Source organism: Lepisma saccharinum, chromosome 12, assembly GCF_977018435.1.
Source record: "Lepisma saccharinum chromosome 12, izLepSacc3.1, whole genome shotgun sequence".
NCBI classification, from domain to species: domain Eukaryota; kingdom Metazoa; phylum Arthropoda; class Insecta; order Zygentoma; family Lepismatidae; genus Lepisma; species Lepisma saccharinum.
Genome location: NC_139240.1, coordinates 38127808 through 38152205, shown reverse-complemented (window position 1 = coordinate 38152205; position 24398 = coordinate 38127808). Strand labels below are relative to the sequence as shown.

Genomic DNA, 24398 nt, shown 5'->3' with positions numbered 1-24398 from the left:
AAATGCCTGGAATTTCAGTGCCAGATGTATTATGTTTCTAGGGTGGAAATTTTCCGTTCGACTCTCCAAATGCCCTCTCGTGTAATTCCGCGTCTCTTCATTTAGCTCCGGCAAGCGTCATGCTCAGCCCTATTGAGATTAGAGGTTGCAAGTTTCCAGCATCTGTGGGCAATAACCTTTAGTCGGAAGAAGACCCTGATAATTGTAGCAATATCTTGTTTTTATTACATAGAAAAGACTACATCATAGACAGCCTTTGTAGCAGTTTGTGTTTTTCAGAAATGGCCATGATGGCATGGGCATCACGAGAAAATTCTGTTTAAAGGTCAGGTCATTGGTAAAACTTTAATAGTGGAATAATAATAATTACTATAAAATAACTATTTTGAACTAATATAGATATACCCGCTTGATTCTGAATTATAGTAATAATGGGGAGACTTTTACTTGATCCACTACTTGACTAATTATTATCGAGCATAAAATGTTTTCAGTGTTTTTTTACATTTCAGGCAGTTATTAACTTTTCGTATTTTATCAGAGAAAAAGCTTTAAAATTTAGCATTTTTATAATGACATGAAGATTCGAAAAATTCAGTATTTATATTCCATATTTTAGTTATTGTTACATATTATTTCCATATTTAAAAACATATCTCAGCATATACTCCATATTTGTGCAATAACTACATCCCCCCGTATTACTGAAAGAGTTAGGTGAATTTCTTGCAAATAACCGACAAATTTGAAATAAACTTTCATTATTTCTTGCGATATTGTGTGCAGTTTAGTCAATATAAATTCATCTTAAGAGAATAAAATTTACGTTAGAACACTTACAACAATTTTTTTCTATTCATTGTTTTGGAAACAAAATGAAAGCACAATTTTTGTTGTTTTACAGTCAATGTCAGTGTAAGTGTATTGTATTTTATGTAGCATATATTCAGTGGCATGCCCAGAATTTTCGAAAGGGAGGGGTTATGTATACTTTTTCTTGGGTGTCAGCCCTCATTTTGTCATATTTTCCTACCTTTGACGTTCTTATTTTAGGAATACTGGGCGAAAGTGGAGGGTTATAACCCCAATCAACCCCCCCTTGGGCATGCCACTGCATATATTATCAAAAAGGTAAATTTGTACAACTTTAAGTCCATATTGAACTCCATATTTTGGCAAAAATAAATATGTACAAGGCTCATTGAATATATAACCGGAAATATGTTTTAACGAATATTTATTACAAGCACGAAAAGAACTACTATGTTTCAGCATAGTTCCCCCACTAGTACAGTGGGATCCATGAGTGTTATTACCATGCAAATTATCCATCACCATGTTTGTGCACTTTATTTGACCCAATAAGAGCTTCAAGAATTAAAAGAAAACTCAAAACAAGCTGCTGGCAACTTCTGCACCAGCATACATAAAAATCCGTCGCTTAAAAACACACAGGATGCGAGAGAAAAATTAATGAATATAGTAATGGACAATTTACACGGTAATACTCATGGATCCCACTGTACAATGCACCTACGCCAGCACTCGATAAAAGGCACTGATTCCACAGGGAAAAATTTCTTTTGGACGCATGCGTAACCACTCTTGCACTGCACTGGAACCATTCTGTCGTCATTCTGGAACCTTGATCCACTTAGTCCATCTTTCAGTGGGTCAAAGGTGTGGAAACGTGAAGGTATGAGATCATGTGAATATTGAGGGTGGTAAGTCTCAAACTTTAGGTCCTCGATGGTAGACAATGTGACACTGGCAGTGTGTGGTCTAGCATTGTCATGGAGCGAAAGCACACCAATGGACACCAGACCACATCATCTGCACACACACACACTTTCCGGAACCTCAGTATGTCATGACTGATATGGTGGGCTGATCCTACACTTATTTCCATCCGAAGCAATTTCACTTGACAGTTATGACTGATCTTCAATTGCGGTCCTCAAGATTTTCCGCTCTTCGAAACAAAACAGCTTTTTCTATTTTGCCAACATTCTTCACATGGAGCCAGGCATCCAGTTAATTGCAGGGTGGGCCCAGCCCAATTTTGGATTTTTGGAAAAAAACCTACTCAATTTTTTTTTTTCAGAAAAGGTTGTAAATTATTGCTTTAAATAATTGAGAGGTTCTAGAATTGTCAACAGTTTGAGAAAACTTGTAAAATAAAGGCTTAGCCAAGCTTATAATACTGAAAATAATTAATGTGGTACAAGTAGGTTTTTTTTTTCAGGATATTTTTCTCAAATCATGCTAGAAATAGACTTTTAACAGAAATAATACGAACATATATCCAAGAAACAAAAAATCAAAAGGGTGTGAAATATTTAGATAAAATATTGAACAAACAAAGCTTATAAATTTGAAATGTGGTAGCACTTCAGATATCAGTCACTTTCTTATGTGGGCAAGCCACATAGTTTCACCTGTGACGACCAACTAAACTTACAAAGGAGAATTGAGTATCTTTTATTGATGTCGTGAAAGTAGAATCAAGTTAAATGTATAATTAAACCAAACACTTTTCAAATGATTAGTTTCATTTATCAAAATTTAGTATGTGTGTAAATATTCTGTTTTCTTTCCAATGCTTTGCATTGAGACAGTGATTCCTCCCTCCCTCCAGTTCAATGCATTGATTGAACGTAATGGGTTGCTTGCGCATGTAGAATAAATGTTATTTGTGGTTAGGAGCTCTATACCCAAGAAGTCGAGCAATCTCATAATCGACCACAATTTTATTTTTTTCCTAAAAATAGGGGGTGTGGGATACTGAAGTAAATACGACTCCAACAGCTTCTTAGCATGGAGAAACTATACTAAGCACCAGGTTATGGCTACGTGTTTCTCCTCCACTCCTGCGCGAGTCCCGCTCAGACCACTCGTTCCATCTTGGGGCCACTTTCGGAACTTAATACTTTCTGGATGCACCTCGTAGTTTTTGATTCATTGAACTAAAACAATACAAATTGAATGTTCTAATATATTACTTTCAGGGAAAAATGTATTTCATTTTTTAAATATATATATTTATAAACATAACCTGAAAATAAAACCCAGTTTTGCCTGGGTTTTATAAAAAAAAAGAAAAAAAAAAACCTGGCACAATGCCAACCTTGGTTAATTGTGAGATCTGCACTCCGAGATGGATGCCAGTGTAGTCTTGCTGTGAACTTCGATCTTCCTCCACTCTCATTTTTGGCTGCAGACCACATAAATTTCATACATCACAGATGGCCGAATATTGGGAGATGCATTGGAGGACAACTTATCACAGTGTTCCAGGCTTTTAAATAGTAAACCTGACAGAACCTGCTGGAGCAAATCCCTTGCTCTTCGTTCCAGACCCGAGGAAACAAAAGGACACTCCGTTCCAAGGACACCAGCCAGCTGCCTCGAAGTAAACAAATGTACACCGAGGCATTTAAAAATCCAGAGCCAGTATCATAAATTTCGGATTGCAGACAGCGAGGCGATGCCGTCGACATTTCTGTGGCAGAGTGATGAATACAGAAATTTCAACTTTAACCTCTCTCCAGGATATGTCTTCACACCTGTGACATTAAGGTACCCAGCAGACATATAAACAAATTCAAAATGTCCGAACTTAGAGTGCTTGCACCAAATTTATGGCAGCGTGGTTCAAATTGAACAAAATACTTTTAATAGTTCTAATCACTTCCCACGACCCGAACCGTGTTTTAGGTCGCAAAGACCTTACTCGTGAAAACACAGTCGTGTCATAGCGTAAACAAGCAACCTCGGGGTGGGCGGAACTACAGCCAAGTGACCAATGGGAGAGGATGACCCACCCTTGGTCGAGTGATACCAGAAAACTTGATGGTGGAAAGACAGTCCTCTCCATCCCTTACTGCGAACAAGATCTAAAAAAGGTGAATCATAGTATTATTTAACAGTGCTCCAAAAAAAAATCTTCATACACAGTGTTCGGGCAGACTTTAAGAAAACAGTTTTTCTCTCCGTTCTTTACCGAAAACAAATTATTTTATGTAAATCATAAGTTTTTACTTGCAACATTGCATCGAGTGTGAAAGTTATACTTAGCAAGAGGAACCATAACAGCAAACTTTTTTTTTAGTATGATGTTGCCCTTCCGCGGACAGCGGTCGTAGTTTGTTTCCAACCAGTGCCGGCTGGGATCCGTGCACTGTGATGTTAATTTGTTCAGCGACTCTTAACATGTAACACTTCAGTACGTAAGTAATATATTAAAGTTATCATTGTGTACAACATCAAAATGACTGTGTTTTGATTTATGCAATGTCTTTGCTTTGTATCTAGAAATTAAAGGTGGCTTGGATCTAAGACCAATGACTATGGAATTTAATTGTCCATAGTCTTTGGCCAAACCTGGACCGAACTCAGCTGAACATCCTACATGCATAGTTAGTTTAATATATACATTTTTCAGGTCTTGTGTCTTTTTCTTAACAAACATCCATGCTAAGTAATCTTAATTTACAAATTCGAACCCGATTATTGTTATACAGTAATATGCTGGTTCTTCCATTTCAAGTCCTCCAATTGAGCAATGTTGCTTTCAGTGACAGAGCAACTTGGACATAGAGAATCTTCAACACTGGTTATGCCCTGTCTGAACTTTTCAACCCACTCGTACACTTGTGATCGATTCATGCCTTCACTCAACAAAAATCTCACGACGCTTCTCTGCTCCAGCTTGTAGCACTCCTGTAAGGGTGCCGCCATCTTGTGTAACTGTTTCCCAACATCCTGTGCACGAGGCAGGCATGCCAGCTCCAGCTATGAATAGCTTATAGATGTCTTCACAAAATATCAAACTTATAACAATCACGGTTGTATGTTAGATTTGTTATACTACTTTTCCAGTTATTTATTGAATGCACCTTGTATTTACATATTTAGCACATTTTTACTACATATAAATCCGTTCCCTGCTAATAAACTATGCATATAAAATTTACTGATACTGGTAATTAAAATAGCAAAGTTCCTTGAAGAACTTGTGAATAGTTACTAATTTCCTTAATTAATGCATGTAATGGAGTGACTGCAATGGGTATTGTTTTTTAAAAAGAACTATATTTAAACTAGGGCCGAGTCAATACTACTATGAATCAATCCCGACACGCTTACCAAAGCTTGAAAATTGTAATGATTAAAAGTTGTTCAAAATATTGGTTACTATTAGCTTGTTGGCATTGCATTTCAATTACAATAATCAATTTATCACAGTTTTGCTTCAAAATATTCCAAGAATTGGAATATTAAATACCTCTTGTGCAATCACAAATTCATATATTGGTGTCCAATAAACATTCCCTGATGATCATAGCAAGGTATGTGCTTGAAACATTGGATGCTAACCCCAACTTACTTGGCTGGTAACCAGAGAATACTTGTTTGAATCCCATCACCAGGAAAGCAACAATTCCTAGCTTTAAGAAAATTAATAATAACACTTTGTCAAACATATTCAACATTAACCTGTGTAGAAGAACCCCTATCACATTTTAAATTCAAATGCAGATAGAAGAAAAACAATATCTATCTTAATGGCAGAGCATGAGTGGTTGACTGCTGACCAAAGCTTGCAGGTTTGAGTCCTGGACCTTCCTTCGAGTGTGTACGTTTTATCACTGTGATTAGCCAAAAGATGTCAAAAATACATTTTTCTTTCTTCCAAAGAGTACTTAACCAAAAGTAATAAAATAGCAACACACACCATTTGATTACACTATTTTTATTTACAATCTTTTATAATAATTTACAAGATGCTGAGAATATTTTTTCCCGATTGGGTAGAGAAAATAAAATCAATCGCTGAGATCCTCTTCGTCACTAAAGTAACTGCTGGGTCTAATCTTCTTCCGATTCTCTTCTGATGTTTCTGTGCCATATTCTCCAGTAGCCACCTGGTACCGGTACTTTTCCAACTCTGCTTGTTCTTGCTGGAAAATGGATAAAATTCATGAATTACGAGTCGAGCCAAGCTTTCTTCAGGCTCAGAATATGAGTCTTTTCCACGATAATGCGACACCACACTCAGCTGCACAGACAACGGTGTACAGCAACCGAGTTATGAATGATTGAATTAAAACTGTTGGGTACTTTGTCATAAGTAGGACTCAGAAATTAAAATGACCTATAGAATGACCTTAAAATTATTTTCGCTCTGAAAATGAAAGCTTCATTTTTTTTCATAAATTACAATAGTTGAATAATTCGATAAAACTAGTCATTTGGTGGTTTCAACTACTGAAGCAAAGTGATAAAAGCAGTTAAATGCTAATGTAGTTCTCCTTATTTTTACTTCAAGGTTACATAAAATCCACCGCAAGGTTTTTCTATAAGTCATTCGTCCTCTTTCAGAGTAGACCTTCCACGATACAGTAGTCGATCAGCATCTGAAAATACGGTTGTGATTCGCGTACATTACAAGTTTTTAAAATATTGTCACTAAAACCACATACTAAAGTGATAATAGAGGCCACCAAGGGAATCTCTAAGTAGGCTTCACACAAAGTATTTTAAGTTTGCTGGAGAAAAAATAAATTTACCACAATGAATTTTACATTGACAAACATTTCAGTTAAAATAATATTACATTTTTTCATTGACTGTGTTTTGCACTAATGGCAAACTTGCTAAATTTAAATATGTAAATTATGCTAGGAAATACATTTAAAATTCATGAAACAACTGGGGAGGAGAAAAAAAACAAAAATGAATTAAACTGCAATAAAAATTCAATGCATGCAGGGAAATAGCCCTTAGCTACAATTCTTGCCTAAGAGTTAAAAAAAGGGGTGTAAAAAGCCCCTTGGGAAAAGTGAAAAGTGCAATATTATCAAGGGACTTTCACAGGACGAGCACAACATATTAAAAAGGTAAGAATACATTAAAAACTTATTCACAGACAGTGGAAGAGACCAGCTCTTCTCGAAGATCTAAAAACATTTGTTAAAACACTGTTGTCATTGTCCAACAGAGATGATAAACAGTTGCTAAGATTATTAAAAGTCTACCTGAGGAAAGCAAAATCGGCACATTCAATAAAAATATGCCAAACACTTTAAAAAATGACATTACAGACATGACACATTGAAGGGTCCAGCCCTTGCAGTAAATGGTCATTTGTGAGACGGCTGCATCCAATACATAACCTACTTAGAATAACTTCTTCTCGACGGGTGGGAAGGGAAGATGGACACATAAGCCCGGTGGGCTTAAGAGTTCCCCCACTCTTCCTGCCAAGTGTCAAGAAGGGAACAATTAAACACATTCTGGCAGAAGATGAACAAGAACAGCACTGGCGGCAGCATTGACTGCTTCGTTCCTCTTTATACCCAAGTGACTAGGGACTCGGAAGAAGCAGACATCATCACTGGCAGATAAAGACATGAGCAGCTGAAGAATGAATGTACGTACTATCAGATGCTTGGATGGTCATGCGACATGCTCCATACTCAAGAGATTTAACTCCCTCAGATTGCATCCTCTTCAAAAATGTCAAGGAATTGTTTATGAGCCGTAGTGCACTCGGAGCTATCATTTTGTTATATTTCTGTTTCATTTGTGCCAGATTGATGGAATCTTTGTTAATTTTTCCACCAGAGGTCAATAGAATCGGTTAACGAAGCCTCGGTGCAACCTTGCAGCCCTTAAGGCAGCGCATTTGGATTCTGACCCAGGGAGAGGAAGTTGTTTTCCTCACGGTAGACACTTTGTGAAGGTTGAAAGGAACCACGATACGGAGAAGGATAAGTAGGATAAGTACTTTCAGCAATGTTTTAAGTTCCGATCTTACACGCACTCACTCAATTCTATTTTGTTCATGCTCTTTCTCTTCTATACTACGTGAATAAGTAACTTGACAGTCAAAGGACAGATTTAGTTCATTATTAATTAGTTTAATGAATATCCATCAAACTGGCCCAAGTGATAAGGCAATATTTTTCTTTCAGCGAATTTATCGTTGAACAAACTTTATTTATGTAGTCTAATTGTGCTTGCACATTATGTAAATAAACTCGCATAATCTGGAACAGTGTTGTATCTATACATTCGAATAGCATAGCTGCCCCATCAGGCCCGTAGCCAGGAATTCTTTGTAGGGGGGGGGGAGTCAATCCTAGACGGGGCAATTTCTTAATATATTGTGTCGCATTGGCAGATATAGCAGGGTACACAGAGGCACTTGTCCCCTCCCCCAAAAGAGATAAGTAACAGAAAAGGGATGATATCTCGAAACTGTAACGAACAATAAAAACTTCGAGCAACATCAAATAGCAATATTTCGATAATGATCTTTCCAGATTGCCAAAAAATCAGTGGCGTGCCCAAGGGGGGGGACTGGTGTGGGTTATACCCCTCCTTTTGGTCCAATATTTTAAAACAAAGAATGTCAAAGGCAGGAAAATATGGCAAAATGAGGACTGACTTTTTAAATATGTAGACATAACCCCTCCCTTTCGAAAATCCTGGGCACGCCACTGCAAAGAATATAAAATTTAACATAAATAAGCTAATAGGGACTGTATCTACTTGATATTTAGAGGTCGATAATGTTAATAGATGTACTAACAGCTTTGGGCCTCTCTGCAAAACTGATTAAGGGAGCCCTTTATAATTCATGGCTTCATAAGGACTCCCTCTAGTTTCCAGTATGCAAGATTTTTACTCACAAAGGAATCTAACGTGAATCCAACAACACCATTGTGTTGTGTTATGCAAGAAAAATCAAATTAATTCAATAATAATGGTTACATATTATCTACACTTTGATGAATTGTGTAAAAATTTGTAATACATTTTTTTGTACTTGCTAAAACATTAAAACATGGGTCCCTTAGTCCACCACGTACTCTATTTCCTTGAAAGGGGAGAGACTTGCATCACTACAGACAATGTTTGCCTACTGGGTACGTTAACCATTTTGCAAAATTTGTGTGAATTGTATTATATTGTAGTTGAAATACATGTTTTGACACCTGACGAACAAATAGGAATCCCTTGATTGATCAATGACTTCTTGGATTACAGTGTCATCATTAATATTTCATATTGTTTCATAGAAAGAAATTGTTTTAATAGGGCACAAATAACTTGAGGGGGCGCCATGGCATTCTCTTTAACATTTTTGTTTTACTATAGATCGTTTGGCTCCCAGGGCCGACTCCCGCCACCCCATAGCTATGGCTCTGAAGTTGGACTATAAGAACAGTAGAGATCGCGAGTGAAGCGAGCAAGAAAATTTTACGAAATGTATTTTTATTTGTATAAAATTTGAAATGGAGGGGGTAATTGCCCCTCTGTGCCCCTTGCAAGTGTCCTTGGCCATCTGGAAGAAAAATGCAAGGAACACATAAAAACTAAATCCATCATGAGCATCCAATTGTCCTGCTATTCTTAGATTCTGCTAGTCTTGTTTTTTTACTTCAATGTTTGCTTCCCCTAGAATGGACTTCCATCCAAGGTTGAGGAGGGACAATGCCCCCTGCCCCCATGTGGTTGCGGCACTGTTGATGAGTGTTTCTTCATCAATTTCAAGTCATCATTCATTGTTGTGATTAGCTAGAAGTGTCAGAAAAGCAATGATATGTAACAAAAATTAAATATCCACTCCCTCTCTCTACCACATGAATCACTATTACCAAAAGGTAGACTTGGGAACAAAAATTTACGCAGTTCCAAGTTCATAGCAACACATCCAAGAAAAACATCCGACACCTTTAATACAAGACTACTCAAAATGTCACAACTGTTCTATACTGAAAATTGCGAAATCATTTTCCGAAGTCTGAATCTGGAATGGAATTCCACCCTCCCCCCCCCCCTCCCCAATCATGATACGACATGATATAATTGTAAAGATCATTGAGAGAATTTCAGGTAGGAATGTGTTTTGTATTTTTCACAGGGGAAGCAAAGCAGGCTCTGAGGGGGGGCAGTTGCCCCCCCATGCCCCCCTCTAGCTACGGGCCTGTGCCCCATAGCGAACAAGTAGACCTTTAAGGTGGAAATCTTCCACTGCCTGCTTACTTCAAGGTTCGAATGCATTAAACATTACAGTTTAATGTGCATATGTTGCAGGGTCAGACATTTGACAATGCCAGCTGGTATCATACAGGAGGCTGTCGGCAAGTGGTGAAGGACCATCTCTAACGATTGGTTTTGCCAAGCTCCCCTGCAGCTTCCATGAATACATCAAGCTACGGGAGAGTACGTTTCCCGAGCCTGAAAGTTCCAAGATTCCAAAATGTGTCCTTCCACTCATAATCAAGTGAGTCTCAATCATTTTTCACTGCCCTAAATATATACATTTGTACTACTTTTGGGGCAAACTGTGGGCATACATGTATTGTGTAAAGAAACCAGCAACCTTATGCAGCATTGTGTGTGTTTTATACTTTTCTGCCTGTGGTGTTTGGTGGCTGTACAGTGATTCTAGTTATTTCTTCGGGATTTTTGGTGTCAATGTGGCAAATTGATACATTTGTACACATTATGATCTAATGAACAGAAAATAAATAAATATTAATGTGGATTTGATTAAGCACCCTAGAAAAATGGAGGAAAAAAAAATCATATTTACCTCAAGTCGAATAGCTGCACTAAGGGTCTCAAGATCTGGTTCAAATGTCTCTTCCTCGCTCACTTCTTCCTCCTCTTCCTCATCCGTTTGCACCTTCTTTTTCTTCTTTCTCTTCTTCTTTTTCACTTCAGTGCTCTCATCCTCTTCTTCCTCTTCGCTTTCTTCTATGATCTTTCCATCCTTGTCCTTCCTTCTCCTCTTCCGTTCCTTCTTCTTTGGCTGGTCCCGTTCTCCGAGCGCATTCTTTGAACACGCATAGCTGAGGTGGCCCTCGTCACCACACTCGTAGCACCTGGACTTGTCAGGATAATTCCTTCGTCTGATGAATTCTGGAGCCCTGCCATTGTCCTTTGCAATGCTGGTCTTGATTGTCCTTCCAAACATCTATCAAATGAAAGAAAACAAAATGTCATCATACTTGGACTATTTTCTGCTAACATACTTGCTGTTTGAGAACTCAGACAGGCAAGCCAACATGTACAATGAAGCAAGCTATGGCCAGCACCCAGAGGTGTTTTGTTCTGATAACATAATTGATCACTTGCGATGTTTTCAGCTTACATGGATTGTGAGATTTGAAAAACTTTCTTGCAATCGTTAGTTGTCCGACATAGGAAAATACCTTGGTTGAAAGCATAGTAGAAAACTGCATCCTAAACGCACGGCCATTAAATTAGGCAGGTGGCAGAAGTTCGTGCTATTGCCATGTCGGAGCACAACCCTGTGTGTTCGGAGGTTTACGAGAATGAAAGATCTCGTTGTAGAGTTGCTCTTTGTAATCCATTTGATACAAACTGACAGTATTTACTCGAAAGGTCAGGGATGACAAAAAGTGTCCCGAAGAGAGGTTGGTCTGACGGTCAAAACTAGGCAACGTAGCCTGGTTGACGTTGCCACACTCGATTTCACTTTCCCACATGTGGCACCAGATCAATTCTGCTAAGCTGCCTATTTTCATGGCCGTGTGTTTTATGGTGACACTGTATATGTCTTAAATCAGTCCCTTATTCCTGATATTTGGACATCACTTCCTTACTATAGTTTTAAAAAAAATCTCGCAAACATATCTAATAATATTTATATGAAAAACCATAGCAATTTTTAATACATTTATATTCTGAGCTTTGCAAACACTACGCCAAAATTCACAGACCCGAAGAATCTTAACTAACTCACCTGTTTGCCATTGGTAGACCGAACACATGATTGTGCATCTTCCTTCTTTAGAAAGAGTACAAAAGCAACACCCTTGCTCCTTCTAGACACTTTCTCTTTCACGATTGTCACCCTGTGAGGAAACAAGGAAATTGTGTTAGTGGAAACTTAAAAAAAATATTTTTTCTTGTATGTACGTATTGCTTGCATTGTAGAATTATTTCTCTTGTAATTTACAGCTGTTACAAGCATCAGAACACAGTTTCTGTTGTGACGTTTCAGGAGAACACATGCTCCCTTCATGAATTGCCTGATATTTGCGATATATAATTAAAATTTGATAAAAAAGCATCTAAAATAATAGTAATAAAATAATAACAAAAACAGATTGCTTGTTTCACAGTTAAGTTGCTATGTTACAACTGTAACTTTAATCAAACTAAATATAAATGCCTGATGAAGGGAGTGTGCATTCTCCTGAAACGTCTCAACAAAAACTGTGTTTTTATGCTTGTAACAGCCGTATATTACAAAAGAAATAATGGTACAAAGTTGTCAATTGCATTTTGTACTAGATTACGGGTAGCTACAAAAGGTAAAAAAAAAAAAAGGTAAAGTGCTCCCCTGTGCTTAGCACAATGCCATGAAGGCGTGTAGGGGGTGTGGGGGTAACACCCCACACTTTCTCATCCGGTTGTGAGTGGAGGTGATGTGATCCGCATCATGCCCCTGACCACCTTTACCCCCCAGGGTTTCCCCCCAGGTACCCATGTCATTCGACGCTGAGTGGGCGCCGGGGCCGCTTCCGACGTTAGAAAAGTTCCCGGATTTGAACCGGCCGTGGATCAAACCCGGGACCTTTAGCACGGTAGTCAGACACATTACCGACTGTGCCACTGCGGCCACATGTAACTGTGGGTAGCTACAAATTTAGTAAAATAACCAAAAGCCATAATACAACAGCCACGCTACCATGCCAGGGGTCCCGGGTTTGAACATGAGCGTGGGCATAGGTGTTCTTTGGGAGTGTCCCTTCATCAATTTCATCATTCATCTTCGCAATTATCGAGAAGTGGAAAAAAGTGAAGTAAAATAAAGTAAATCAAACAATTAATCAATCAATCCATAGTACAACACATTTTCAAGAGGCAAGGCCAGTATCATTTGACTTTCTAGACCACATTCCAACAATTCCTTGAAATACTAGTGACAATCGATCTTTAGCAATGTTAATTGGACATTAACAATGGTCTAGTAATTATCTATACTTATTCTAACACTATATTTCAAGAAAGAATATCTTTGCTCATGTCTTCTGAAGACATTGTATGCTAATCGATTCTCTATTATTTCTTCTTTTTAAGCCATTCCCTAATTGTCCTCATGATGGTGGGCTAACATCAAAATTCTTTCTTTATTGATTGATTTAGGCTACTTTTACATCATTTTCTGCAACTTTTGGCCAATTGTAATGATGAGGATGAGTGATGATTTGATGAAGGGATACTAACAAAGCACACCCAGGACATGATTCAAACCAGGGACTCCTGATATTGTAGCATGCTACATCTAAACATAAGTATGATCCGATATCAAAGAGTACATTTGTAAAATACAGATAATTTTGCACGTTATATAAAGACTCACCCTGTATACTTGAGATTTTTTTAACCGTATTCTTTCTCCCTCCCTCTTGTTACATTTGATATTTCAATACGAAATCTAGAGTCCTATAGGGCATAGTTGTCTTGAAGTTCAAAATAAAGACAATCAAACTTCCCAAAATAAAAATGGGGACGTGGAAGGGGATAAAGTACAACATAAGAGGCATAAATATGAAAATGCTTCACTTTTATGTAGGAAACTAGCTATATTTATATATAGCAATTTCAAAGAATTTAAAGAAAGTAAATCTTTACAAAGGCCATTTCTCTTGAAAGCAAACCGGACTGTTAATGCAGGGTAGCCACTCTATGACCATGATAAAATTCAAGTTCAATTCCCGGTTTTCAAGGTCAACCATCCAAAAATTCAAGGGTACAAGTAGGTGTTTTCTCTATTTCAACCTTACGTATTACCCCCTATCAGCACCACATGCAAATATATTACAAATACAAAGGGTCTTTGCGATTCCAATGTATCTAAAAAATTTAATTCAATTGAAGTAAACGATATATATATTTAAAATTTTTCATTTAAGGTGCGGAGGTTGTCATTTCACATACTCAGACTCGAAATTCATCTACCAACCCAAGTCACAAATGTTTTGGGACATATTAATCTGCACAAAAATGTTAATTGTATAAAAATTTCAAACTCAAATTTACCAAATCAACTTCAAGATAACTTATCTTGTAATAATATTCTGTCTGCCAGATAGATTGTTCTGCAAAGGAGACTAACAAAGTAAGCAGATTGAGAGAATTCTGTTTAATTTTCCAAGCAGCTTTCTTTTCTCTTCCTTCAAAGATAAAAATAAAATCTAAACAGTGAAAAACTTGCCTCAGGGCATTAATAAGTACGTATAAATTCAGTGCAATTTGGATTAATCAAAGCTTCAATTTTTCACGTCTACGGAGAAAAATTCACGCAGAATTCACACATAATTCCCGGTGAGTACCCACCCTGTAATGGTATGTATTTATGTATATTATCTGAACTAAATATATAAATATTGTAATCATACTTTACCATTATGGGCCAAGTTCCTTTTGTTTTATTGTAATTTCATAATGCTAGGAATGCAATTTTTACATGGTACGAATTCGATGTATGTTTGTTAACACATACTGCGGAGGTTTAGCGATTACTTAAGGTTTTGTTCAATATATGCTTTCGTGGTAAGGTAAGGCATGTCAGGTTTGGTTCCCTTAGCATTAAAATAAAGTCCCTAAATGCATTCTACTAAGGTTCTGATTTACTTCTACATTCATTCCCACACTTCCAAGATATTTACTGTCTCTTGTTGACAGAGAGTATCTTGTCCATGAGAAGTGTGTAAGGTAATTTTAAAGTTGTTTTTTTCAACATAAATAACTTTTTGTGAGTCCAAACAGTGCTTGTTACTTTAAGGAAGGTTCAAATTTCGTGTGACAATGATTTCCAAAATTCTACGATAATTAGTCTTTGTGCTAGAGTCGTTTTCACGTTCAGAAGAGACAACGGCGCTTATGGAGAAACCGCACAGTGTTGCCAATACAGCGCTAGCTCATGTCGCCAGGAAATGATGACCTTCCTTCACAATGAAGGTGTTACATATTTTGTATATATAATGATAATTATATGTAATTATTAATATTAATATTATACTGTGAACGTTACAGTTACCCTTTTTACTATAATCCATTGCGATCACTACACACGCGAGTGTAATCCACGAATATGACACTTCAGAAATCACTTAAAAAAGTAAAAATCACTGAGAGCTCACACAACTGAAAACACTTTTTCGGGAGAGGGAAAAAGTCTAAACAGACCACAGCAGATCTCTCACTCAAGTAAGGGGACCCTGGCACATGGGTTAGATTCAAGTTGCAACCCAAACAAACAAATGAGTTATGGCCCACGTGAACTGATAAGACGTGAATGACTCAAGCAAGGCATGTCATATTTCTATCTTGAAGCCCCATATTTTGTCACGTTTTGGAAAGCCTTTCAAAGGTTAATATGGTGTCTATGAATTTATGTGTACGTTGGAAACTGAAAGGTGATCTTCATTTCAGCATTAATGTCGACAGTAATGTAAACGAAAACAACGTGTATTTGCGACAGCACTAATGTTGCTCACAACAGCAGCATTGGAAATAATTGTCAATTATTAAATTTAAGTAATTTCAATTCTATTATAACAAACTGCATGAAGTTCTTATTTTTACTGAATGGAAATAACAACTGGAAAACTTGGTGGTGATTAGCCGGAATGCTGCGGTGAGTCAGCTCAAGATGGCCAGACAACGTCTCCTTACTTCGCGCGCGGTTCGGGTTAAAAAGAAACTCCAAATGCATGGAAGTAATATTTCTGGGAACCTTTGAGTGGTTATAAAAAATAATTTCATTATTTTCTCCACACCTTAGTCGCTGGAAGTTTTTACTTGGAATTACAGAACAAAAAATGGCCAGCGACGACATTTTCTACTGCACGAATATAAAAAATCTACACATACTTTATGTGAATATTTTTTAATGCAAATATGCTTTAAAGTATTGATAAATTCTGAGTACCACCGTCACCTATGACAATTAAAAAACAGTGTCAATTTTTTTCATAATGAAAGCTTCAATTTTACGGCATGTTTCAACGTTAGGAATGAAAACAATGTAAAAATTGTGATTTCACAGAAAATTTGAGTTTTTAATTTATCTAAAATTATGTAAGCAAGTTACCAGTTTTTTGTGTTCACCATCGTATTCTCTACAAAATTTCCTGCAAAACTGCAGGTACCGATTTTACTTAAGCTAAATTTGTAAATCCAGAAATTTGACAACAGCACGCTCGTATTTCCCATAAGAAAAGCATTGCCCATAAGAGCCCATTGTGTCTTCTGAACGTGAAAACGACTCTAGGAGAAATAATAAAACAATCGGGACCATTACCTTAATTTCTTGTTCGTGTTGTTATTTGCTTATTTCATTACTAATTATGTCCAAAATAAACTTTCAATTGAATTATTAAAAATACATTACAAATCAAAGTGGTTTGATTCTTTTTAAAGAAATAATTTCTAGAATAATGTACATAAGGAATAAGTCGTGAAAATTAGGTTGTGCAAGTGATTGGGGTTGTAAGTTGCCACTGTCTGAAGTTTTTTTTTTTTGCATGAAAATCATTGTATCAATATGTGCAACATGAAGAAAAATGTGTAAATACTAAGCCAATCAAATCTACTTAAACGGATCTGATAAAAATAACACCAAACCTGATTTACCTAACCCATTCGTGTAAGGATGAAAAAAAAAATACTTCTTCACAAACCTGCTGATTATTATTTTATATGTATGAATAGAATTCGACCCATGTAGAAAAAGATGCATACAACTTGATATTGGAATAACAAAATCAGAACCTGGGCTCAGAAATTTTAAGACTATGCTCACTACTGAATATACTTACTTCACAACTTTCCCGAACTTCTCAAATATTTTGTGGAGATCATTGTTTGTAAGAGAATATGGCAGGTTACCAACATATACTGTGCTTTTGCTGGGAGCGAGTCCTCCACTCATTGCATGTCCATTGTCACCCTACTGGAAACAGAAATTCTGCACAAGCAGAAGGTAACTGAAACAAATTAAGACAAAGAGAGTGATTTTCAAGGAGCGTATTCCTATTCACTGGGCAGTAATAACTCTCAAGTATGCACTATAAAAAATAGACTACTAATTAATACATATAGGGTGGGTAAAGGTAATTATGAGACAGGGGAAAATGACTGTAACAATGAGACAGTGAAATATTGCATTAAAAACCTAACTTTGAATAAAAATCATCAAAAGTTGCCTAGGATCTTGTCTTTCATTATATGTATTTATTTATTTATTTATTTTCAATAATGAACTCAACAGGCTGGCGCCCAGTTAGAGAGTTCAGAGATACAGGTTTTCATACATGCTTCAGTGACTGTTATTTGATATTGTTTTCATTACACAGTTTTTAAATTGTATATATGGCATAGAGAACAAATCAATATTTTTGTTACGCTTTTCTAAGGCATTGTAGAGAATACTCATTCTCCAGATAGGGGATTTCTTGACAATGTTTGTTCGCGCTCTATTCACAAAAAAGGTTTGATGATTGGGTCGCGTCTTATTGTTAGGAACGCGTAATTTAAATTGTGAGATCCAAAGAGGAGAGCGAAGTTTTCCATTATATATTTTCCAGAGCAGCAGCAGGTCGCGCACTGTCCTTCGATCATCAAGCCTGTGCATTCGGAGCTCCTCTATTAGATTACTGTACGAATCAAATTTGGGATAAGTACCTTCAAGTTTATACTTCATATAACGTAACATCTTTGATTGTACTTGCTCTATTTTTGTAGTCTGTACTATACTGTCAGTGTTCCATACAACAGACCCAAATTCAAGTTTTGAACGCACTAATGAGTAATATAATACCTTAAGTGTTTGGGTGTCTCAAAAGTCTCTGCCCATTCTAATAATGAACCCGATAAGTTTGTAAGCGTTGCCTATTACTTTGTTAATATGGTGAGTGAAAGTTAGCTTGAGTCAAAATATATTCCTAGGTCCTTTGCTGTTTCAGATTTTTTTAGATTGGTATTATTAAGTTTATATTGAAAATTTAAGATCGTTCTTTGTTTAGAATAAGTAACGGAATAGCATTTTGCTGCATTAAGAGAAAGACCGTCGCGCAAGCACCACGCACTCAACCTATTTATGGCTTGTTGTAGACACACACAGTCTTCAATATTTTATATTCTTTGAAAGAATTTCAGGTCGTCTGCAAATGACAATTTCCTGGAACTAATCAAATGTTCTGGTAAGTCGTTGATTAATAGAAGAAATAGAAGAGGTCCCATGTTGGACCCTTGAGGTACTCCGGAACGTACTAGAAATTTGCTGGATGTGTGGCCTTTATACGAAACATATTGTTTTCTATTCATTAAATATGACGCCATAAGTTTCCTGAGGGGAAGGGAAAAGTTGAAAGTGCCCCATTTACTTAGTAGTACATCATGATTTACAGTGTCAAAGGCTTTGGAAAAATCAGTGTATATTACATCCACCTGCCCCCATCACCTAACACCGTGCTTATATAATGAAGTTTCTCGCCAAGGTTTGTTTCTATTGAGCAGTTTGGCAGAAAGCCATGCTGGTATTCAGAAAAAGTTTCTTTGACATGGTTATATATGTGGCAATATAAGATTTGCTCAAATATTTTAGCAGGGGCAGATAAAAGAGCTATAGGACGATGGTTTTGTATGTTTCTGTTCTCCGAGGATTTCGGTACTGGACATACAGCAGTAAGTTTCCACCGTTCGGGAAACTGCATAGAAGATAATATCGCATTGTAGATAATAAAGAGTGGAATTTTTAAAATGTCTACACATCCTTTGAAGATGTAGGGTGGGATTTTGTCTGGCCCCGCCGACTTCTTTGGCTTTAATTTTTTTACAGCTGCTTCAATTTCAGACATACTGATCATCTGAATGTTGAGTGAATCTAGCGTTTTGCACTCTGTGTGCCCTGCCATGATCTCGAGGTTATACTTTGCCGTATTGTTTGCGTACACAGATTGAAAGTATTTCGCAAATTCATCAACGACTGTATCCAGGTTTAATATGGGTTCATTGTTTGAAGAAACTGGAAACTGTTTGTTTTGCCTGTTGCGATTTATGTACGACCAGAAAAGTGACGGGTCACTTTGAATATTGCTTTCGATGTCGAACAAGTAATTATTATGGGCGGCTGATATTTCTTTTTTGATTGCTTTTCTGAGTTCTTTAAATTTGTTGGCATGGTGAACTGGGTTACCTACGTTTTGCTTCCATTTATGGTGGTGGTGAGCCTTTGCTTTTATTTTTTTAATTATATTGGCGGTAAACCAGCATGGATATTTAGGAAGGGTTATGCGTCTCAAGGGGATGCACACGTCAAATGCTTCGTATATTATGTTGTAAAACATATCTGTCATTTCGTTTACGTTATCACAGAGTTTTAGTGTATCCCAGTTAACGACCGATAGTTTGTTAAAGTCAGCTTTTTTGAAATTGTACGAGAGGTTGTTTGGTGGATGGTTACTCTGTGTCCTTTTTCTGTGCTTTATTTCAATTACGAGACAAGGATGATGCTTATCCTCAGGCACGAGTGGCTGAGTTTCTTGTGTCAACTGCATGCCAAAAACGTTACTTAGCACAAGATCGAGAGTTTTGCCGTTACCATTTTGAATGTTATTTACGCTGCGTAATTGAAAAAAGCACATATGATTGTATAAGTCGCAACATACGGGAGTGGCGTTAACGAGGTTGTATTCGTTGCTTGTTATGCAAGGGATATTGAAATCCCCTATGAGGAGAATGTTATGTGTGGGTCTACAATGCCTTTCAAGAAAATTATAAAATAAGTTGTAAGACTTGTCGATACAGCATGGAGTAAAGTAAACAATACAGATGTATAAGGTAGGCAGTCCATGAATTACAATTTTCACAAGCAATGAGTCGACGTTAGGGTCGTCGTTAAATTTGCCTATGAGCGTCGCTGCGTATTTGTTATGGATTGCAAGAAGAGCACCCCCACCCAGATTTTTCCCAGAGTCAGTCGCGTGTTCTGAAAAAAGTCATTAACTGGGAAAAAAATCTTGACTAAAACTCCTTGTTTTATTTCAAAAAAACTTTCAAATTCCGAAGACAAGCTTTTGCTGTACCCAGCCATCTATTACTTTAGGAGCAAAAAATGAAACCATAACTCATTGAAGGTTTAACTTTAGAGTAACACCATTGAAAAAAAATTAAAAAGTATCTTTGTGACAAGAGTTATGTCACTTTTCAATTTAGGTGACAAAATTAGACAGGTGAAGATAAAAATGAGGCAGCAGATATTTACCTTGCCTATTTTCTTCTTTTCCTTTTATGTATTTACAATTATGTTCAAGATGTCTTAACGTAAAGAAAGTAAAACTGACTATCAAGTCCAGTGGAAAACACAGAAAACCTTCAATGTGGTGACTACATATTCATTCGCTTCAGAGGTGGTAAAAGAAAATGTACTGAATTTCGGTATGTGTGTATCGTGCAAGAAGTTCTTGATAAAAACTATATCCAGATAATGGGAATGAGAAATTCAGGAACAAAAGACACGTTTCTTGTAGACGAGAATGACATATCAGTCGAAAGCCTTTCCAATATCATTGGCAGGTTGGAGGTTCCAAAAAACTGTGCTTTTTTGGGAAAGAGTGAAATATCGATTCTCACAGCCAATTGATGTGTTTGAAACATAGTCTAGTTTTGTTAATTTCCAGTGTGTATTTCAGTTCCTTGAGTTACCATATTGTTTCTTAGTAGTACCATGTTTCAATGACCTATTTACCTTGTTTATTTAGGTATTCATGAGCTATATTGAAATGTTAATACCAGTATAGAATGTTCGTTTTTGAGTTTATGGCAAGACCTGTAGGCCTAAACTTTTTGTGTTAATGAATAAGATAGCTAGCTTACTGAGGAAGCCTAACATTTCATGTTTTCTTAATAATAGTAGCATTGGGCATATCCTAATATGTTTATGTACTGAACTAGGCCTATCAGTAGTAGCTACACAATTTTAGTTTGCTTTATTTCTATGTTTATGGCGAGACATAACTGCTTTTAACTGTAAAATGTAGGCTAGGCTATGTTACTTTGCCTATTTCATTCATTTTTTATTTAATGTGTAGCATATAGGCCTATACAGTATTCATTGTGTCTCCTTATGTTCCTACAGGTCTTCTCATTTCTAAGGATTTCTTGGAGCTTTAACTCTAGAAGCCATAACTCTGTCAGTTTTCACGTTACAAAAAAATATATATATACCAAGTGACTCATATTTTCATGCTGTCTCATTATTTCATTCCTAATGTTCCACAGTGCATGGCCATTGAGATATAAGCATGTCTCACTCTTACCTTCATGGTATGTCATATTTTACCTTTTTTGAGGTTACAAATGAGACAGTGTTTTTCATTTTTTTTGGACTTTTGGGTGAACATAATCATAACAAGCCAACAAAAATGGAAGTATAACCTGAATTGTGTTGGTATAGCTTTGGTTTCATCACAATAAACCAGTTCTAAACAAAGCTCCAATAAAAGATTTAAAATGTGTCTCATATTTACCTGCACCCACCCTAATATGTAAAACATTGTAAAAATTGGAAGGACTCGCACGCATACTGGAGCATATTCATGTCTCCAAGTACAGCAAAATGTATCCAAACCTTGCAGAATATTTTTTTTTTTACAAATAATATCGCAGTTAGTTACAGCCTGTTAGAAAAATTTAAGAAAATTAAAGGCAAGGGGGGTGACAATCAAAGTACATGAATCACTACAAATGAGTACAACGTATATATTAGCAATTTAAAATAGGGTGACCAGACATCCTGATTTTTGCAGGGCAGTCCTGCAGTCTGTGATGCTACTCCAAAAAACCAGGTAACACTTTACTATACCGGAGACGGATTTCTTCAAATTTACAGGAGAAAGTACTTACGCAAATCATTTTCTGTAGTGTTGTTGATGTTCGGGAATGTAGTTTTGATCCATTTTAATGCGAATGCATGTGGTTTTCTATGAAAATCTATTTCTGATGTGCTATTGCTGCTGCTGCCATGATGTCCGTATATGCTAAATTGAATGAAAGGAGTGCTAATGGAACCTAACCTAACAGGCCTAACCTAACCTAGTAGGCATACTTCGTCCCCGTGATGGTTCGTGGGGCTATCGTGAATTTTTGGGCTAACGTCAATGGTTTTTGGGGCTACCCGTGGATGGTTTGTGGGAAATAAGGAACAACAGTAAGTACTCGTTAATGTAAGAAATAGACATTATTTTCGTTATAAATTCATTATTTCACCTAAAGAAATGTTCCGCAATGCAGAAGAGGGTAAAAATTTACTATCCTTCGGACACCCCTATTTTTATAGTTTCGTCAATTTTTGACATTCGTACTTACGTATCTGCTTCGCGGAACATTCCTGAAGGTGTATTAACGTTGTTTTGATGAAATTAATTGCAATTTTTCACATTACCAGTACGTCTTTCTAGTAGGTCTTTTTGCTTGCCTCAGACACAATATGGCTAGTACACCTTCCTACATATTCGCACGTCGTGCTTGTCTTTTGTGAATTTTTTGACATTTGTACTTACGTATGTGCCTCGCGGAACATTCATCAAGGTGTATTGACGTTGTTTTGATCAAATTAATTGCAATATTGAACATTACCAGTAAGTCTTTCTGATACGCCTTTTCGCTTGGCTGAGACTAACTAACCTAACCACGTGCCAATGGTTCGCAATTATTTCCAATTTCTAGATCCTGATACTAACACGACACCAAATTTTGGTAACATTTTACTATACCGGAGACGGATTTCTTCAAATTTACAAGAGAAAGTACTTACGCAAATCATTTTCTGTAGCGTTGTTGATGTTCGGGAATGTAGTTTTGATCCATTTTAATGCGAATGCATGTGGTTTTCTACGAAAATCTATTTCCGACGTGCTATTGCTGTTGCCGCCATTTGCTGTCTGCACGAGAGCACAATACGCTCTCGTATTGTCCGTATATGCTAAATTGAATGAAAGGAGTGCTAATGGAACCTAACCTAGTAGGCATACCTCGTCCCCGTGATGGTTTGTAGGGCTATCGTGATTTTTTTGGCTAACGTCAATGGTTTTTAAAGCTACACGTGGATGGTTTGTTGGAAATAAGGAACAACAGTAAGTACTCGTTAATGTAAGAAATAGACATTATTTTCGTCAGAAATTCATTATTTCATCTAAAGAAATGTTCCGCAATGCAGAATAGTACATTAGCAATGTAAAAAATTGTGAAATAAATAATTGATAGGTGTCTCCGGTATAGTAAAGTAGTACCCAAATTTTAACTATGTTTCCTAACCTAACAGAACTAACCTATCCACGTGCCAATGGTTCGTGGGGCTAGCTATTCTCCGTCGGAGAATTAATTTTCAACAAACAACATGAATTTCAGCTATGAAACATTCCCACATCACACAAAACACCTTCCCGACATTCGACAATGCTACAGGAACTTATTACGGTAAGTAGTTTCTTCTGTAAAAATAAATAAATGTGTCCGAAGTATAGTAAACCAGTACTAAAAAAACAGTAAGAACGAGAGAGAGAAAGGAAGGTTAATCTATAAAATTAAAAAGATAAGCAAATGAAGGAATGAAAGAGAGAGAAATGGAAAGGAAAATATACAAGAAGGGGAGACCTCCGTGGCTGAGTGGTTGAACGCTAGAACGCCAGGGGTCCTGGAGTCGAATTCCGACCTGGGCATTTTTTATTTATTCTTTTGAAGTAGGGTTGCACCATTCATGAATTTAATAATGTCCATTGTTGCAATTAGGTAAAAGTGACAGAAAGGCGACGTTAAATAACAAAAATCATACCAAATCAAGAAGAAAACAGATTCAAGAGAATTGTGGAATATTTCAGGAGACATGTAAGCAGCACGACATTTCCTTTGCCAAAGAGGGGGGAGGGGTGCACTTGAACCCCGTACGCATCAATGGATGTCGTGCTTTTCGTTTCAGAAAATCTGGTCACCCTAATTTAAAATGATAAATTAAAGAATCACAAGAAAAACGAAACATCATAACAATTTTCCTTCATGCTTACTTCGTTCACAGCTTTCTCAAATACAAGATAATCAAGTGAAAAACATATATACAATTTCTAATTCAAGGTTTTTCCGCACATATCCTCACAATTACAAATTATGTTTCATGTTGTTACCTTCGTTCCTGTTTCAAATAAAAAACTATCACGGAAAAGAATAAATTTTTATCTTCAAATTATTCGTATAACTAGCTTGTCATACAAATTTTCCATGACAGCGCTACCACAGTTAGAAGTAAGTAATTTCTTCTAATTTGCATAAGTTGCTCTCTCTAAAATGTA

The 24398-nt window shown here is 36.7% G+C and overlaps 1 protein-coding gene across 2 annotated transcripts; it reads right to left on the bottom strand.

Annotated features, from left to right (window-relative positions):
* Positions 1-5777: 5777 nt before the first annotated feature.
* LOC145995993 (zinc finger CCHC-type and RNA-binding motif-containing protein 1-like) lies at positions 5778-24309 on the bottom strand. Of its 2 annotated transcripts, none has more exons than XM_083132124.1 (5): positions 24234-24309; positions 16875-17042; positions 11786-11897; positions 10610-10993; positions 5778-5963 (listed from the first exon to the last, which is right to left on the bottom strand). In XM_083132124.1, exons 2-5 carry the CDS (start codon positions 16985-16987, stop codon positions 5829-5831), a joined length of 744 nt encoding a protein of 247 aa, XP_082988250.1. In that variant the 5' UTR covers positions 16988-17042; positions 24234-24309; the 3' UTR covers positions 5778-5828. The 2 variants fall into 2 exon arrangements, with proteins under 2 accessions (XP_082988250.1, XP_082988251.1); XM_083132125.1 differs by having other exon boundaries at positions 24117-24244.
* Between the last annotated feature and the right edge of the window lie 89 nt (positions 24310-24398).

Excerpts from the sequence above, each read along its gene's own strand:
- LOC145995993 (XM_083132124.1), bottom strand. The coding sequence starts at position 16,987 with ATGAGTGGAGGACTCGCTCCCAGCAAAAGCACAGTATATGTTGGTAAC. Across the intron at positions 11,898-16,874 it reads AAGTTCGGGAAAGTTGTGAA|GGTGACAATCGTGAAAGAGA; the intron begins GTAAGTATATTC and ends GTTTCCTCACAG. Across the intron at positions 5,964-10,609 it reads GTGCAGCTATTCGACTTGAG|CAAGAACAAGCAGAGTTGGA; the intron begins GTAAATATGATT and ends TCCATTTTCCAG.